The sequence below is a fragment of the Poecilia formosa genome, unplaced genomic scaffold (genome assembly GCF_000485575.1).
Source record: "Poecilia formosa unplaced genomic scaffold, Poecilia_formosa-5.1.2 Scaffold524, whole genome shotgun sequence".
Taxonomy (NCBI): Eukaryota; Metazoa; Chordata; class Actinopteri; order Cyprinodontiformes; family Poeciliidae; genus Poecilia; species Poecilia formosa.
In genome coordinates, this window is record NW_006800463.1 from 1 (window position 1) to 18,141 (window position 18,141).

The following is an 18,141-nucleotide window of genomic DNA, read 5'->3' on the forward strand; positions in this document are numbered from 1 at the left end:
TCCGGGACATGCTCCTTTTGTTTTCTTGACTTGCAGGTGGCACTGCTACTGCTTCCCACTGAGCTCTTCAGGGGGTGAAGGATGTTGATGAGGTGACTGAGAGGTAGAGTCACCTGCGATGATTCAAACAGCGGTGATCAAACCCCCATTTGTTGTCCCAGAATTATGTTAAAGCTATATCTGAAACACGCTAACTATTCCGCGTATTACTATTACTCAATGTGGTGAAGCAAAGCTGGAACAGTTTAAATGTATACCAAGGTAGAATAGGAAAACATATGTACAATTGTTGAGTGTCCCTAAATGTCCACACAAACTAATAAGGTTTCATGAGATAAACAGCAGGGTCTGACCTAGCAGGCGAAGCCCAGCTGGGTAGGTCAGAAACAAAAACAACAACAATGCTAAAGCTAGCTCGGCCTACTTGTTTCTTACCTGTGGCTGGACAGACATTGACAAGGAAAACATCATCCGCTAATATCCGCTGCGGCAGTCTGAGTCACTTTATATCTCTATTTCCGTAGAGTTAAAGGCGTCGGTATGCTCCCCTAAGCTTCTCCGCAGCAGGCATAGCAAGTTCAACTGCGAACTTCAGCAGAGCAGCACTGACACCGGCGGGGAGGATTAAACCGGATATGACGTCAAAGTTATTGTGGCAACAACAACAACAAAGGGGGTTCCTGTCGAAAATTATTTTGTTTTGATTAGTTCCGTTGGTTAAGAAAGTTGTAAATAATGGAGAATCAGCTCGAATAAATTCTTGAAGTGAATTTAAAATGACGTTTGTTTTAACAGAATAAATTGGTGGAGTTATAATGGTGACAAAGTGGCGGAGTAGTTGTGTTATGGTTTTTTTTTTCTTGGCTTTTTTCTCGTGTTTTTGTTGTTGAGATATTGCATACCTAGACAATTATTCCCTGTGGTTTTTCATTCTTTGGATGCGAATTATTATTTTTTGGTCTTATTTGTTTACTTTCAGACAATTGTTATGATGCGTAATCGTGGAAACAAGGTATTGTTTTAAAACTGGGAGCAGCTTAGTAGCGTTCAAAAAATGCACATAAAACCTGAACTATGACGCCAAATTCCAGAGCAAGTGAAACAGAAACTACAGAATAAACTATTGAATATTGATATAACATCATATAAATATAGGGCCAGTGTCGCCGATACCAATAACAATACTTTTTAATATTTAATTTTAAAATATCTGGAAGCTTCTGACTTTTACGTGTTTTTATGATTTCTCTTTTGAATTATTTTGTTAGGACATAATTTGGAATAAATTTGTCTACAAAATACAACATATTAACATGATAAACAGAAACAATAGAAAAACGAAATAAACGTGTTTTCATTTTCCCCTTAGAGTGCAAAAAATATATATATTTTAAGAACAAAATGAGGTGGGGTAGAGTTGAGAAACTACATTACAAAAATAAAATAAAATTTCAAGAAGCAATGTGCTGATTATTGACGTTATCGACAATATTTTGGTTCGAACCACTCACTGCTACAGAGCAGAACCAGAGACCAAAGAAGAGTAAGTTCTACAAGAAAATTTTATTTCCTTTTTGGATAAAAACTGTATTTTTTTATTATTTTTTTAGCTGGGTTAAAACTTCACATTTGTTTTTTGTTTTTTTTTGTGTGTATCTTACCCAGCTGAGTTCCACTTAACACCCAGAATTTTTCTAACCCAAACAAAAATAGAGAATTTAACACGGAGTCCTTATTTTGCCTATTCGGGGCTTAAATTTCATTCCATTTTCTCTCCATTTGCACCCCATATATACAACTGGGATGGTTCATAGGCTAAATGAGCTGACTGTGGCAGCTTCTGTAGATTCACAAGCACAAATGCTCATAAACATGCCAGTATTTAAAAAAAGAATAAATAAAAATGCAAATATCAGCTGAGGGAATCAATACTTGGTGCATGGAATGTTTTCAACAACCACAGACTAACAATAACTTTAAACACTGACGCAAGAACAGGTTTGTTACAAAAAATGTTTTATTATACATTTCAAGTTTCAGTCACATATTACAACTAGTCTTGCTGTAAGATTGTGTAAAATTTACATTATCTTAATTTATACTGTAAAACTGACTAGATGCATGATTAGCTAAGGCTAACATAGATTGTCTGTAGTATATGTTGCAAATGTAGGAGGAATTATGACATAAACACACACCTGAAACCACATACTGCAAACCTCGCAGTATGTGCAATAGAAGTTTCTTTGTTGCTTTTATTATTTTTCATTTTTTAAACGTATATGTTTTTCTTCTTTTCTTTTCCCCCACCTCTCAAGTTTTTTTTTTCTAAATTACAAAAACAAAAGCCGACTCAGCGGTCAGCTTTTGACTCAGCTACCTCTCCATGTAAAAGGAGGAATCGTTATTTATTAGTGCACTGCAGCGACAAGCTACATATTAAAATCTCTGCTTGCTACATGAAATGTATATCAGATATTAAGAGAAATACCCTCAGCCTATTTAAATGTAAAAAAAATAAACAAATACGCATGTTAAACACTGATTTATTATTTATAAATATATCTTCCCAATACATTAAAATTAACTAAATTGCACAAACGTGATCCACCAAATAAATAACGAGAATCTAGAAAACTCCCAACACTGGTGAACTACAGTCACTGTATAATCATAAACTATCATTTCATTTCAGTCATTTTGTGGCTACAGGCTATAATTAAACCTTCTCACACACCTAACAGGGCTCCCCTTGCTTAGGAGAAACCACCAATTTCCTGCAGCTTTCAGATTTAAGTTTCATAACTCCACGTTTGGAACGTCGGCTGGAGCGAAGCCACAGGGAAACAAAAGTGCGTTTTTGGTTCCTGCAGAGTGTCAGAACCCTCACGGTATTTTCCTATGAACAGAAGAGTGGAGACTGAGTCGAAATAAATTATTAAAATCTAGTTATTAGCTTTTATTATTATCATTATTATTAGGCATGAATCCTGCTCACCTTCTTTTACGCTGGAAATAAAGTTGGACAAGCCAGTGGGTGACAAGAGGCCAGAGTGCCGTCAACACCACAGTGAGTGGAGAGAGGTGGAAAGGCCACCAAGACGGCCTCAGGAGCTACAACACACACAGGCAGCCGACAGAAACCGAAATGAACAAATGATAACATTTTGGTAGCGACTGCAACACGTTTTGTAACATGTGAAAGCAGCTGCTCCTTCCACAGCCGTTATCGTGGATTACCCTTTTCATGCTGTTTTCCTTAGATCAGAAAATAAATATCTATGAAAGTGAAATGAAATGAAATGAAAGTCTTTATCTTTGGTTAAAGATGCATCATGCAACTTTTATTTATAAATCATATGATTTTATTTTTAAGTATTTGTTAAAATTATTATTCTGCCTTCTCCCAGTGCTCCCAGCACTAACTACATTAGAACACCATTCAGAAACAGATCACTGCCAGGAGGGTCTTTGCGCCGTCAATAACTCTCATGCTCACCCCTTCTCCTGCTTGCTCTTTGCTAAGCTATCGCTGGTTCACCACAACATAACCTGCCACTAATGCTAATGCTAGGTCGCACAGCCACAACTAAACGTTTTCCTGTAACAGTAAGTTGTTTTTCCACCATTAGCACCATGTGCTAATGGTGGAAAAACACCATTTTTTCCACCATTAGCAATCACCATTAGTTGATTGCGCTAAGACAATCAACTTGTCTTAGCGCTGTCAAGTTGATTGACAGCGCTAAGACAGCCCTCCTGGCTCTGACTGACTGTTTTGACCGACAGTAGGAGTGCTGAGGAGTCGGAGGAGCTCAGATTTTTCACAGATTATCTGTCTCATACAAAACTGTCACAACATAAAGACAGTTTTAATAATTATGGAAAAAAACATGTTTTGTAAACATGCCGCTTTAATGCAAAATGTTACTCATTATTCCAAAAACTATCTTTTTTATTGAGGTAATGGGATATTTGTCAGGGGAGAAACATCACTTTTGAGCTCATATGATGATTACGAGTAAAAACAATTATAGCTTTCTGGGGTTCACACAAAAATTGGTTACCATGGTGCAAATTTATGCATCACTGCCTGAACCTTATCAAAGTGGCTAGATGGCAAAATCTTTGGTATTTTTGTCCTAGTTTCTAGTGGAAATATCTCGGCACACTTTAAATGAGAAAACTAGGTTACAAGTAACTTTTCAGCAAATCTAGAGATTGTTTTAAGTCCTTAATAGTGATTTTAAAAAAAGCACTAGTTCCACTGGCAGATTTTTTTCCATTTCATCTATGTTTTTCTATGTTCTTTTGAACGGTAGAAAATATTAATATTTTATTTTTTACAGGAAGCTGTTTAGTTTAGCAGGAAGCTACTATTGTGTAATTACCGTCTTAATCTAGATTTTAAACGATTCGGATGTGGTTTTAACAGATGATCCTCACTGACATGTTCAATGTTTTTTTAAAGCTGGGTCTGATGTTAGTGTCTTCACGTCATCGCATCATGTAAATCCCACAACCAAATACGTGAATAAGTTCCTCACTGCTACCTAAATGCCTCCTTTATTATCATTGTGCACACTTAAAGCTTCAAATGATTTTATGTCCAGCAGATGGTTGCATTAAATACAAATATCATTCATAAAATCAAGTGAAGAGGAATCGTTTTTTTTCTAAAACTTAAAAGTTGCATCTGTTGTCCACGCCTTCTTAAATAAGATAATTACACAAGTAAGTCCAGAATATATTTTTTAACCCCTTAAATGTTAACAGTTTGCCTGCATGCCATTTTTTCATCTTATGTTCTGGAGGTGAGAGTTATGATGATTTGATTTATTCAGGCAAAAAAAAAAATAAAATAAAATTAATTCCTATGTGAAAAATAATTGCTACCTAAACCTATTAACTAGTTGTGCCAAGTTTTTTTTAAACGCAATTACATTTATTTATTTATTTATTTTTTTTTGCCAAAATCTATTTTGGCCAATAAATGACCATTAATAAAAGGAGACCATTAATTTTGTCAGCTCAAAACTAAAGAATCTCATGAAAATTTTATGCAGAAAACCTTATAGAAATATTTATGCCAGTGACGTTCACTCTTTGCTACTGTAATAATAAGAACGAAAACAGTGAGAAGACAGAAATGACGAGAACCTTTCGTGGGACAGGTAGGAAGCCTTCCTGTCTTGGAGACGGAGGTCTTGACTAAAAATAAGAAAATAAAGGCATCTTTTAGGATACGCAGACCGGTGTCTGTAAACGAGGTGAGCAAAAAATGTGACGTAAAACAGAACAAGTCCGGATGCCGCTGAAGCAAATAAAGCAGCCGGCGGTTCTGGTTGATCACCTGTGACCTGGTGAGCTCTTCTAGAGCATGCAGCCTGTGCAGCACGTCGGCCATGTTGTGCTGCAGCCTCTGCAGAGCAGCTGCTATTTGCTCGTTCGTGTTTCCCCTCGTAGCAACGGCAGGATGTGTGCTCCGCAACACACAACCACAGGCAGCGTCTGCGCTTGCACAACGCAGAGGGAAGCAGGTGGCTCTGGGCGAACCTGCGACAGAACAAGAGATGCATTCAAGAACAAGAACTTTGTGGGGAAAATCAACGTTTTAAAGGGGCGGTATTATGCAAAATTCGACTTTTTTGAGCTAAAGATCGCGTTATAATTTTATTCCCTCATCAAAAACAAACCTGTAGTGTTGCCTTGATTATTTCATGCATATTTGAGAAATCCCTTAATCTCCCATGGGAACGATTGTGTGCAAAAGGTTTGGTTGGACCTAGCCCCACCTTCAGGGATGAAGCTCCTCCTCCGAGCTGCAGTTTTCAAGCTATAGAGTTTCTACCTCACGGAGTTTCAGAAACACCAGGAGTTTTTAAGGCGACAGAGCCCCAATTTCAAGGCGTTAAATTATAAAGTCAAATTTAGTATTTGATACATGTAGCAATTTAAAAAAAAAAGAGAAACTGAAGTTAACGCAGTTACTTGATTGTGCTATAAAATGGCACTAAATGCCTGGAGAACACGTAATACTGCCCCTTTAGTGATGCAGTGTAATCAGGGGAAACTACTGCAGGTTCACCTCGCCCTCGTTCTCGTTTCGACAAGGAGCTGCTGTGCTTTCTCAGAGCCGCTTTTTCTTTCATGTGGAAATCTCCCGCCGGTCCTTCGTCTTCGGCATCTTTCAGGGTTGTGCTGCTCTCAAACCAAACGTCGCTCGTCTTCGCCGATGTAGCTCCCGATCCGGGGGACCGGCCTTTAGACGGAGGCAGCCGCTGCGCATGCAAACGAGAGTCGGGGAGAGGAGAAAAGAGTTACACACCGATTATAGACAACCACCTGCACCATGAATAGTGGTTTTCTTTGAGGTCCGACTGAAAGACTGCAATTTTTTTAAAGCAGTGTAATAAACAAGAAATGAGACACGTTTTTTATTTTTTTTATTTTAAATGTAGTAGTTTTGAATCCAATAGAGAATAAAGACAGACACTGCAAAAACACAAGTATTTTTGGTCTAGTGTCTAGTGCACGTATCCCAGTACACTGGAAATAAGACTAAACTAATTTACATGCAACTTTCCAGCAAAATATAGGAGCTTGCTTAAGTCAACAATTCCTTAATCTTGATGAAAAAGTAAAACTTCCACTGGCAGATTATTTCAGTCATAATGCAACATTTTTCCCGTGTTACAAAGGAAATAATCTGCCAGTGGAACTAGAACTTTTTCTTTCCATCAGCATTAAGGAAACATTGACATAGTTCTCATATCTTGCCGAAAAGTTACTTGTAAGTTAGTTTTGTCTTATTTTAAGTGTGCTAAGATATTTGCACTAGAAACTAGAACAAAAATATTTTGTAAGCTTTTGTATTTTTGCAAGTGTATAAGTTAATTCCAGTATCAAAAAGGTGTCGCAAACCGTTATCGGATTTCTATCCGATAACTTTACAAAGTGCTGTAATGTACTTCCTGTAGGTCGATGTGTTTATAGGCTGAAAATTGTGAGACTTTCTAGCTTTATATTTAAAAATCCAAACTACCATCTGCCAATCAATCCAATCAGGAGTAAACTTTACGGTTCAGAGCTGCGTTGTTTATCTGACTGGTACATCTCCAGTTCTGACGTTTATTTTCATCGGGGAGACGAAGAGACACGGCAAACCTCCTCCATGGCCAGATGCTCCATTGAGTCACAGAACTCCTCGTTGTCAGAGTCTGTGGGTCGACAGTTCCGCTCAGGATTCGCATTGTGGTCGTCTGAGTGGCCAGAAAACAAAGCATACCAAAAACATAAATGTGTTACCAGAAAAAACAAAACACTAATCCCATCCATCTAATAATTGAATATTTGGTTTGAAAATCTGACAGCGAAACTGCTTCACTAGCACACAAGCCAACATTGGAGTGTTGTTTCCATTAAATCAGAAACACAATTTAAAAAAAAATAAATAAAAAATGTTTGTTCACACGATAAGTCATTAGAAATCATTCCACGCCATGATTCTCCAACTACTTTCAGCAGGAAGTAGTTGTCACACTTTTCTCATGTGACAACATGAGAAACATAAATAAATACATAAATATCAACCAATATTGGTTGATATTTAGAAATCAACCAATTTCTAAATATTCTGAATCATTTTCCCCAAAATCACTTGATCGCCAAAACTTATCAAAAATCAATTTGTTCCTCCCCCCAAGTAGGCCATGTTTCCATTAAGCAAATTTTGTTTTCGAAATGTCAAATTGCACAACTGGATGGTCAATGGAAAGTCAGCTGCTGACTAACTTCAGAACTATGGAGAAAAGATTCAATTGAAAAAAAAATCAAGTCGAAAAGGAAAAAATGTCTCAAGGTCATAGTGTCTGCAAAGACATGAAGCTCTGATAAAGTGAAGGGGGGAAAAGCTGTGTTTTATTTTCATTGAGTTCCATTGTTTTTTTTTTTTCAAAAGTTCAGGAAAAAACATTTACCAAGTTCATATTAAGAGCTATATAGTGATATAATGTTACCTGAAGTTTTCCTTTTTCTTTTTTGCATTTAGTGAAAGAAGATTAATTTTTCATATCCGATTGTTCTTACTGGGACTATTTTTGACCCAGTAATAATGTGGGGGATCCTACCGTTGAAGTATCCATTAAAGTGCAGGTATGGGTTGTGGAGCCCAGTGGGCTCCATGGAACAGGCCAGCTCCTCCTCCTCCACCTCGCTGTTCAGGGAGCTGTGCGTGCCGTTGGTGAAGGACGACACGCTGGGCTCCAGGCTGCTGTTCGACCCCTTAGTGTCAGAGCGCCACCTTCTATCCTCCACGGTTAAAAAGCGTGGGTCCTGGTCCCAATCTGGGGTCAAAAAAAAACAAAAAAAAAAAAACAGGAACATTTGACAATGTCTCTTTATTTTTGAATTTCTGCTTTTTTCGTTGTACCTCTGGTCTCCACGTTGTCGGCGCAGAAGTCGTCATTCCAGTTCTCCCCGCTTTCCTCCGTTATCACTTTGCCTCCCTCTGCCTCCTCGCTGCTCACACTTCGTCTCAGGGCACTAAGGTCTCTGTCTCTCTCCTGGACATTTTGAATGTCCTCCCACAGATCCCCATAGCCTGAAATGTGACAAACAGCACTTCAGAGTCTACAGTGTCTTACCAAACATTCACAGCACTTAAACCTAAAGATAAAAACCTTTTTCAACTGTGGGAATGACTGACGTGGAACACTTCATTTTGATTTGTTTTTTTCTGATGTAAAACATCTGATAATTTTTTTCCACACAGTTTAAAACTAAGGTGTGAAAGTCAAAACCTTTGACACCTAGCTTAGTGCTATCAGCGTAGCATGCTAGCAGCAATTGTTGCTGGGCTTACATTTACTCTTCGTATGACTAAAAGATGCTTTCCGTGATAAAATTCTCATTGTATGTCAGGAGAAAACCCTTTAAAAAACATATGTAGTCGTGTTTGTTTATCAAAAGTTTTATTCACGTCCTCTTGTTCAAGTTTGAGGCAGGCATTTACCTCCAGCTGTTCAGGCAGCAAATAAAGAGATCTTATCATGTGACCATTCACACTAGCTATATGAAAATGATATTACCTAAGAGTAGTCAACCTATTATTTGTGCTTTAAAATTTAAATTAGATGACCAGAGCCAAAGCAAAACTTTTACAGCTTCCAAAAGTAAAGAAAAGAAACTACAGGTTATTCATATCTTCAAATTTATTGATACTCATATGGACAGTCTCAGGGGTTTTAAAACATAATTGATTGGAATTTATTGTGACAGCAATAAATCAAAATCTTATCATGATAACTGATGAATGATACGATAAATATATACCCATGGGGGGTGAATACTTACGTAAATGTGATTAATTGATTTTCAATTTTTTACAAAACTGTAATATAATTGCACATTTCATTCTGTTTACATTACATTACTTGTCACATTTACTGTATTTTTTTTTAATAAGAGCTATCGTGAGTGTTTTCCCCAGGTATCTGGTTTTTATTGCATGTTTTTACTTTTATACATATTGCACCAATTTGCACCATTTTAATTTCCCTTTGGGATCAATAAAGAATTTTTGAATTTAATTAATTGTTTCCAGTTTTGTCTATGTCTTTTATACTACTGGTTGTTTTGGCAATGAAGTGAAATTGAACTGAATTGAAACAAGGGCGATTCATGTGGAAAAGCCCCATAGGGAGGATCAATACTTTTGCAAGAAGCAGAACATTATACACACACACACACACACACACACACACACACACACACTCACATAAGCTTTGACCAATTCTGAATTCTGCATGAACACAGGTCAATTAAATACAACATAAACAATGAAAACACACATTTGATCTAATGTCCGCTCTTTAACTGGACCAAGCTAATGCACAACACAACCTATCTCTACTGAGTCTAAAGCAACTAACGTCAAAGACTTGCCTTCCATCGTTGGCTTCTTAATCGATTTAATCAGCTCCTCTAATGATACGAACACATGGCAAAAACACAGTATGCTCTTATTACATTTGATGTGCCTTTAGGTCTGAAGCAGCATGAACGTTGGGTTGTTACTTATCTTCTTTACCTGTGTGATCCGCAAAAGGCCTGGTGAAGGGCCTCCTGACTGACTGGTTTCCTTCCTCCTCTCCCTCTCCGTCCACCTCGGTGTAGAAGTTGCCAAGCGTCTGCACCAGCTCTGTAACTTCCTCTGAGATTGGGATGGTCTCCAAAATCTGACAGCAACACGCACACACACAAACACACAGCAGAGTTCCAGTGGATATGACACCAACTCAGTAGCACAGAAGTCCAATGTCTTTTTTTCTGGGCAGTTAACACGGACGTGTTAACGCTCGCGCACAAACGTTGATGCACAGAGCAAAACTCGAACACGTTACTGTAGTCTATGCTTCTGTTTTGTGGGAAAGCAGCTTACCAGCTGGATGTGCTCTATGTAACTCTTCATGGCTTCCTCTTTTGTCATGTTTCCCAGAGAGCTCCATGCGTCCCTGACAACACAGTCCAAGTTCAACACAGAGGAAAGAGATGAATGCCATATAACTCAAGCGAAGTCGTCTATCTGAAAGTCTTTTTCAGAAAATTAATAAAGCAGTAAGCTTTGGGTAGTGATCAAATGCAATGCCTTGAAAAGAGTATTACAACACAACCCTTAAGTTTCATTTATATTTTAAATTATTTTTTTTTAATAAAAGCTTTGGCCTTTTTTTCTTTGAAAGTTAGCTGAAGCTCAGTGAGATTGGGTGGGTCTTTGGATATCACTTTTTAAGTCTTGCCACAGTTGTTTTTTTCCACTAGAAAATAAATCCCAATCTTTATCCCTTTTGACCTTCAACAGGGTTTCTTCCTTCCTAAACAAACCCAGTGTTTAAGTCTCTCCATTAACCATAAACCTTCCTGTCCCTGCTGATGAACAGCATCCCCATGACAGGTCTGTTAATGATGACAGAGGCCAGAAAGTTCACCTTTGGTCTTGTCTAACATGAGCACTGCTTTTCAGATGTTTGCTGTATCGTTTCTACTTCCATTATCTTTAGGACTCACTGAGCTGCATGGTTTAGACGTTTCCCTGTCGTCACAACCCTGGTTAAAGTAAATGAGTTTGCAGGGATGTTATGGAGCAGGGGAACATGTAAAAACATGGAGGATAGCAGGCCCAAAGGACCACTGGTGTGCATCATAACTTGTGGCAAACTGAAAACTTGACTTCTTCTGGCTATCTTTAAAGCTGCAGCATAACTTATTTTTCACATATATTTTTTTAAACTGTCACCATGACATGATAGTATGAGACATATGATCTTTCAAAAAAAAAAAAAAAAAAAAAATTCAAGCTGTCCCACCTAGTGCTACGTTGCCATCTGCAGAAATACATGTGTAGGAGCATGATTAACAGCGCTAAGACCCGCCTCCTTGCTCTGATTGGTGCCTCTCTGTTTAGAAGGAGGCCCACATCTTGGAACCAGTTATGCAGAACCTTTTATTTTTGAATAATGGACTGATCTGCCACCAAAAACAATCGGTTGTTCTGAATTTGATTTAAGATTATCCCTGAAAATGGGGATGACAACAACATATTAACACCACAATGTTTAAATTTTTGCTGGTTTTTACAGCCATATTGACTAAACAAAATAACAGTTCCAAGGCAATGCAGATGATCTCCAAAGCATGGATGAGCTCTAATAAAGTCATCTTTGCATATTTTTAAGTTTAATTCAGCTTAAAAAAAAGTTAAAGTTTACCATTTAGCTTTGCCTCCAGTGTCCCAGAAGCCAGTCGGTCTGGGGAAGTGACAGGGCCCCATGGTGGCCTGCTTATAGTAGCTATAAAACATCAGCATCATGTCATCAGAAGGCTGGAAAGGACCTAAGAAATGAAGAAGAAGACCTATGACATGATGATATTTAAAACCTCTTTTTTTTTTTAATATACAATTTAAAAGATTCCTTTTCAGAATTGTGTGTTAATCCATGATCTAAGCCTCTGACTCCCTTAATCACGGCTCTTTATCCTTGTGCAGCAGCTTTATGAGAGCGCGGGGGGGCAGGAGTGACAGCTCCGCATGTAGGTCAGTCACCTGGATTGTTTACACTCCACAAGGCGCGCACGTTACATGGACTACTGCGCACAATTAGACAACTCTGGGTTTATTTTATAATTGCCCTTTCTTTTTTCAGAACAGATCGGGATGATTCATCACCTTCATCCGGCAAACTCCGGATCACTTTAACCGCAGCCGTAAATTTCGCCTCCAGGCTGTACTCGTCCTCCTCGTCCTCCTCCTCCTTCTTCTTCTCCTGCTGCGCCATGCCGAGTCCACGCGGGGATGACATGAAAGGAGCCTCAGATCTTGGACGAGAATTTAAAAAAAATCAAGGTGGATCAGAGAGTGTCCGATGAAGGGTGCAGTCCCCCTGCCCTGCAGCCTATGGAGAGAAACAGAAGATACGCATGCTACCGGCACCCTGCATGTTTTAGTTCTCTCGCTAGTGGTAGTATCAATTTCCTCAGCAAGTCAGTGTTCTCCTTAGGCCTTCTAACGAGCCATCATTTGATGCAGGTGTGTAAAACCAGGGAGAGAACTAAAACATGCCCTCGAGGACCGACTTTGGACACCCCTGGTCTATAATATTCGCGTAACCCATTAAATCTGTTGCAACCTATGTGCTTTCTTTTTTCTTTTTCTTTTTCTTTTTATTTAAAGTCATATTTCCCCCAACCTCCCATTTCTGATTTTGAAGAAACCCACCTTATTACTTCATAAAGCCGGTGTCTGCCTGCAGTGTTGAAGCAGAGAGCCAATCTCCTCTCGGGTTAAGGATGAGCCCAGCAGTTAACGCTTGAGCGCTACTCGTTTGTGGGAAATGTAGTTCATAGCAGCAAGAGCCACGCTTGGAAGAGGTTCGCCTCCCACCGCTGAAGGCGTTCAAATCCCACAAACCTCCTTTACTGGGGGGATTTAAAACACAGGTTGGTTATGGGAAATGTAGTCTTAAAACATGTTTAGTCTATGCAGCAAAAAGCTGAAACCCCGTTTGTAGCTTTAAGAAGTCAGTCTGCCATATCTTTGGAAATGCATGTCATGCGCTCTGGATTTATTTGAGCGTTATCACAATGATTTATGTAAATTTCGGACAAATGTTTTACTTACAAATATAGAAAATAAGGATTGATTTGAATTATATTAGTCCAAGTTTGCTTATTCACTATTGTCTTATAAGACAACAGGGAATGATAAAGTATCTATCTATCTATCTATCTATCTATCTATCTATCTATCTATCTATCTATCTATCTATCTATCTATCTATCTATCTATCTATCTATCTATCTATCTATTCTGTCGGGCGATAGGAGCGAGGGGTTTATGGGAAATGTAAGCTTTGTTTAGCAAAATCTGAAAATAAACGCTGGTGAATGCATACTTGATATTTGTCATATCAATTTTATGTAATTTTACAAGTTAAAAAAAATCTAATTCATTTAGAAATTTTATTTTTAATACGGAAAATTTGGGATTTCTGTATTTCATAGAATGCTCGATATTGTTGACAATTCAGATTTGTGAGTATATTTGTGTTATTGGATGACAAGAGCAAGATATTTTTTAAATTAATTTAGTATTCAATTTGTAAATTCACTTCAACTTTATTGGATGATATACGTCAGAGAGATTAAATGTACACCTCCATTTGTGATTTATTATTGTAATTAAAATTTTAATAATTATTACAGGCTTTTTTTTTACTATGACAGTTAAATATAAAAAAGACAAAAATTGTATAATCTATTTATATTACCATATTAAATATTACTTTTCTATACTAATTAAATGAAAACTACTAAAATATTATACGACCATATAATTACGTGTAAAACCGCCGCAGCGAAATCTGATTGGTTAGCTCCTCCCCCCTCTCGGTTTCTGAACCAATGAGCGCTCTCCGTTTACAACGTAGCTGCGATTAGTCACGCACTGTTGTGAATCGGAGGCCAGCGCGGAGCGACAATGCCAGACGGGGGAGCCCCTTTCTCAGCAACACAGCACAGCATCACAGCCTCGCCTCACTGAAAAAAAAGACGGGCAGGAGAGCAATGCAAAGGGATGTAAGATGGCAGAGCTACAAATGCTATTAGAGGAGGAAATCCCGGCCGGTAAAAGAGCGCTGGTGGAAAGCTATCAGAACCTGTCCCGGGTTGCAGAATACTGTGAAAACAATTATGTTCAGGTAAGTAGAGGCCGCTAAACGCGATAATTTCCCCCCTCACCCCCTTTCTCCGTCGTGCCTGCGGTGTTGTAGCTGAGGAGAGTGAAACCACAGCGACAGGAAATGCTGGTCGCAATGAAAGCGGTTCTCCAAGCGCTGGCCTCGCCGAGTGGTCTGGGCTCCCGGTGAGCTGTTTCTGTCAGCCGCGGCTCGGTGTGGGCTCGGGCAGGGCTGCTCGTCGGCGTTTTCTCCCTTCGGCTTCGTTTATAAAGCAAGGGGCTTTGCTCGGCGAGCTAAAAGCTGCTGGGGGTCTTTCAGAGGGTGTGTCGTTATTAAGGCTATAAGTGGTTTGTCACTTCAGTGTCTTATAGGTACCTGTAAGAGACAATGTCGACCCCATTTTTAATTTGGACGTTTTTAGTTCTTTTCTACACGAATCCTACTGAGTGTACTGGCAACGTTCAGGCGTCATAACAGCGTTGCGAATGTTAATTTTTCAAATGAAACATGGGTTCTTAAAAGATAGAAATATATATAAATGTATTTGGTTTACCTAAATGTGACACTTTTCTTCTGTTAACCTTAGCACTGAATTACAGTAGTAATATTCACTTATGCGTGCCACAGAGTAAGCCATTACCTTGCAGATAAAAAAAAAAAACAAAAAAAAAAACAAATCAATGCAGAGATGCACCAATCAGTAAGCTAGAGATCGGAATGGTCAATTTTCCCTCAATCTTCCCCGATACGTAAATCAGCAGGTCATATTAGTTTAGATGCAAAAAAAAAAAAAAACACAAAGAATTCCCATTATATTTCATTTATGAACACATTAGCTGCATGAACTTTGATGTGTTTTTAGTTGAACAAAAAGTCCATAAATCTTATGGACATCAATAAATGGTATCAACATAAAAAAAATCTGGCTGTTGCATCTCCACTTGTATTATTACATTATATCAGGTTTCTTTTAAGGCGTGTTTGTGTGCTAAACACAACTTTTTGTGAGCAATGGTGCACAGTGATAAGATGTAATGCTGCGATCAATTTGTTCTCTGTCAGAACCTGTGCCACATTTTTTATGTTTTATATGGTGTAATCTTTGGAAATACATCTAAACCATCAAAATCAGAGTAAGCAGGTCAGAAAACCAGAAATTAGCATCAACCAGAAATTTCTCCAGTTATTTATGACTAGCTTGTTGCCGACTTTGGTTGTGTCATAACACGATTAGCCACATTTTCCTCCCTCTCTTCCTTTTTCCCAGCATGCCATTGGCCACATGCCGCTTTCTCACCTATCACTTTTTGCATCACTTAAAGCTCATGCCAAGTTTGAACTGAAGAGTCCATTGAACTGGCTAAATGTGGAATTTGAACGTGAAAGCGAATGCACCGTGATACGATGCTAAATGTTGCATGTTGGAGATTGCAGAGCTTGATGCTGTAATGACGACTGCGATTTGATTTCATATTGCTCCTCTCCCGCTGAGTGTTTTCAGTAAATGTGCGAGCCGGCATCGCTGGCTGAGTGGTCTGGTATGAACTGTTGTGTCTCTCAGCAGTGAGACCAAGACTTGTGCTCCACAGTGTAATTATTTTCACTGTGATGCTGTGAAAGACCATAGCTGCAGTTCGACATAATAATCTTTTTTTTTTCCTTTTTTTTTTTGCTTTACTCCAGTCACAATCAAAAACACAATTGTGACTTTCCTATATAAAAGTAGGGTTGAAAGGATTAATCCAATTTATTGTGATTGAAACAATCATCAACTAATTTAGTAATCATTAATCATTAACTGGAAAAAAGGCCATTTCCTGAAAAAAACTAAAGATATTGAGAGCAGGAATTAAGCCAAAACTGCACAACATACACATTTTGCCTGTAAATAAATATGAATATGTTTTATTCAAAACTACTCAAGTGGCTTTTTTTTTTTTTCTTTTTTTTTAATATTCAACCAGTTCAAATTCGGTAAAGGAATTCTATGTTATTGCGTTCTAGGCAATAAATATTTATTTTCTTATTTAAAAAATTTAATTGAACTATTTTTTACTTTCATATTTTAATGTTTTAATAATATTGTGTAAAAAAAGACTTAAAATTGTTAAGTAAAAAAATCTGTGAACTGTTACTATATCAGCTTGTTTGTGGTTTACCTCGGACATATTTTGCACAAACAATCTCTTCAGACAGGCCAATTCTACCATTAATTTATTAATTCTACTTTTATTTCAAAACAAAGACATAAACAAAATTCTACAATAAACAACCTATTTGGAAATATGTTAAATGTCTTAAATGTTTTAAATATATCGTTTATTAATTATCAGCAACTTGTGATATTTATTCAAATATTAAGCAGCTATATTAGTATTATAAACTGCATAATGACAAAAATTTCTGTTGTGCATAGACAGTAAGTAGATATATTTCAACTTGGTGGGTAAGAAATGCACATTTTCATCTGTTTGTTGTCATAACAACTTTAAAATCTCTTTAGTACTTTCTTAACCCATTTATCAAAATATGATGACACGGTTATGTTGATTTTATTTTCTGTGGATCTTGAAAATTAGGGGTGTAGCGATACATCTTCTTTCAGTTCCGATACTGATATCACAGCTTTCAGTATTGGCCAATACCGATATTGACCTGATACAATGTCAACACGAATTATTATTACTGCTTTTGTAGTGTGGAATGTTAGAAACGGCTTGATCAAGAGATGTTACTCAATAAGTATGAGAAACACTGATGTATTATTATCCAATGGGATAGAAGCGCTGCTGGATGGAAATGCTGGGGCAGAATGCTTCTATCAGAGATTTTATGCAGGCCGTTATAATCTGATACTCATTTTTTGCTTGATATCGGACCGAAATCCGATATCAATATCGGTTCAAGAAACCCCTATCGAAAGTTGTTCACTAGTGCAGCGTTTCTCAGCAGGTCAGCCATAGAATATGAAGATGAATCTTTTTTTGGTTTCTGTTGAATAATAATCCCTTTAGGGAGATTGGAAACAGTTAGAATCTGTGTGCATCTTAACGCGCTTTTAAAAAATTATGCTATGAAGCATGCAAATGGTGGGCCAAAACAGCTTCAGTTAATATTCTCCCCAAAACGACTGGTAATATGTCTGCTGAGCGTTATGACTCGAGCCTCCTGTTGTGAGTCAGTGATGTTGAAGCCTAGAGCTTAACTCTGCTCACCTAATTTCAAATAGTTCTTCATGCTCCTGCGTATAGGCCATTTAAAAAGCACTCATATTGTCAGATCATCAGCCTAAATGGCAGCGCTGCACAAAAACAAACAGCCACGCTGTGATATGGAGATCATTTGCGTGATGCTTCAGAACTGGAGTTTTATTCTTAGATCAGATATTTGCAAAAAAAAAAAAAAAGAAAGAAATCCATTTTGGAGGAACTGTCAAACTGTCACCCATAAAACCTGGTAAGAATAAAGCATGTTTTAAATTCATTTGAGTCATTTGTTGTTTCTGGGTTACAGATAGGCCAGTGTGGGATAAAGGAAAGAAACACTATTTGTTCCACCGTTCTAATTTTACTCTGCATGTTGAACTCATTGCCTTTAGAATCTCAGTTTGGGACTTTGTTGGACAAATTGTAGTCAGTCACTTCAACTTTAAAGTAGGTTAGAGGAATAACTTTCTAGACATGGTGCAGTAATGTGCTTAAAAGTTACAGTCATTTCTAAAGAGGAGGTTTTTTTTTACGTTCATCTTGTGTTGATGTCCACAACATTTGTTGAGGCTGGATTACAGCTGCTTCACTTACCTTGAAAGCCGTCTCCTGAAACTGCATTATGTCCATATTAACCGTGGTCCAGTTGCAATGTATAAAAGTGGTTGAATTTTCTTTGGTGTTGCGCTCAGAGAAAAAAA

The 18,141-nt window shown here is 37.9% G+C and overlaps 2 protein-coding genes across 10 annotated transcripts in view; one reads left to right on the top strand and one right to left on the bottom strand.

Annotated features, from left to right (window-relative positions):
• Window positions 1–2,003: 2,003 nt before the first annotated feature.
• On the bottom strand, window positions 2,004–14,728 carry LOC103129200 (acyl-CoA-binding domain-containing protein 5A-like). 8 transcript variants are annotated; one of them, XM_016664889.1, is made up of 14 exons: window positions 14,296–14,728; window positions 12,227–12,445; window positions 11,769–11,892; window positions 10,442–10,514; window positions 10,091–10,238; window positions 9,946–9,984; window positions 8,432–8,602; window positions 8,130–8,345; window positions 7,168–7,262; window positions 6,089–6,281; window positions 5,354–5,556; window positions 5,161–5,211; window positions 2,999–3,114; window positions 2,004–2,920 (listed from the first exon to the last, which is right to left on the bottom strand). In XM_016664889.1, the coding sequence occupies exons 2-14, from the start codon at window positions 12,357–12,359 to the stop codon at window positions 2,887–2,889; spliced, it is 1,596 nt and encodes a 531-aa protein (XP_016520375.1). In that variant the 5' UTR covers window positions 12,360–12,445; window positions 14,296–14,728; the 3' UTR covers window positions 2,004–2,886. The 8 variants fall into 8 exon arrangements, with proteins under 8 accessions (XP_016520375.1, XP_016520376.1, XP_016520373.1 ...); XM_016664890.1 differs by lacking the exon at window positions 14,296–14,728 and adding an exon at window positions 12,776–13,157 and having other exon boundaries at window positions 2,319–2,920; window positions 12,227–12,375; XM_016664887.1 differs by lacking the exon at window positions 14,296–14,728 and adding an exon at window positions 12,776–13,157 and having other exon boundaries at window positions 2,319–2,920.
• The window catches only part of LOC103129201 (abl interactor 1-like), a 28,207-nt gene continuing 24,174 nt past the window's right edge, over window positions 14,109–18,141 (top strand). The window contains exon 1 of one of the 2 annotated variants that reach the window (XM_007540195.2): window positions 14,109–14,255. In XM_007540195.2, coding sequence (XP_007540257.1) covers window positions 14,139–14,255 — 117 coding nt within the window. In that variant the 5' untranslated portion in view covers window positions 14,109–14,138. The remainder of the gene's footprint in view (window positions 14,256–18,141) is intronic. The other variant, XM_007540196.2, reaches the window with a different exon arrangement.

Bases quoted from the DNA above. Each gene is read 5' to 3' on its own strand.
- LOC103129200 (XM_016664889.1), bottom strand. From the start codon at position 12,359: ATGTCATCCCCGCGTGGACTCGGCATGGCGCAGCAGGAGAAGAAGAAG. The intron at 7,263-8,129 runs GTAGGATCCCCC...CTGGCCACTCAG, and splicing joins CTTTAATGGATACTTCAACG to ACGACCACAATGCGAATCCT. The intron at 5,557-6,088 runs GTGAACCTGCAG...GTTCTGTCGCAG, and splicing joins GAAACGAGAACGAGGGCGAG to GTTCGCCCAGAGCCACCTGC.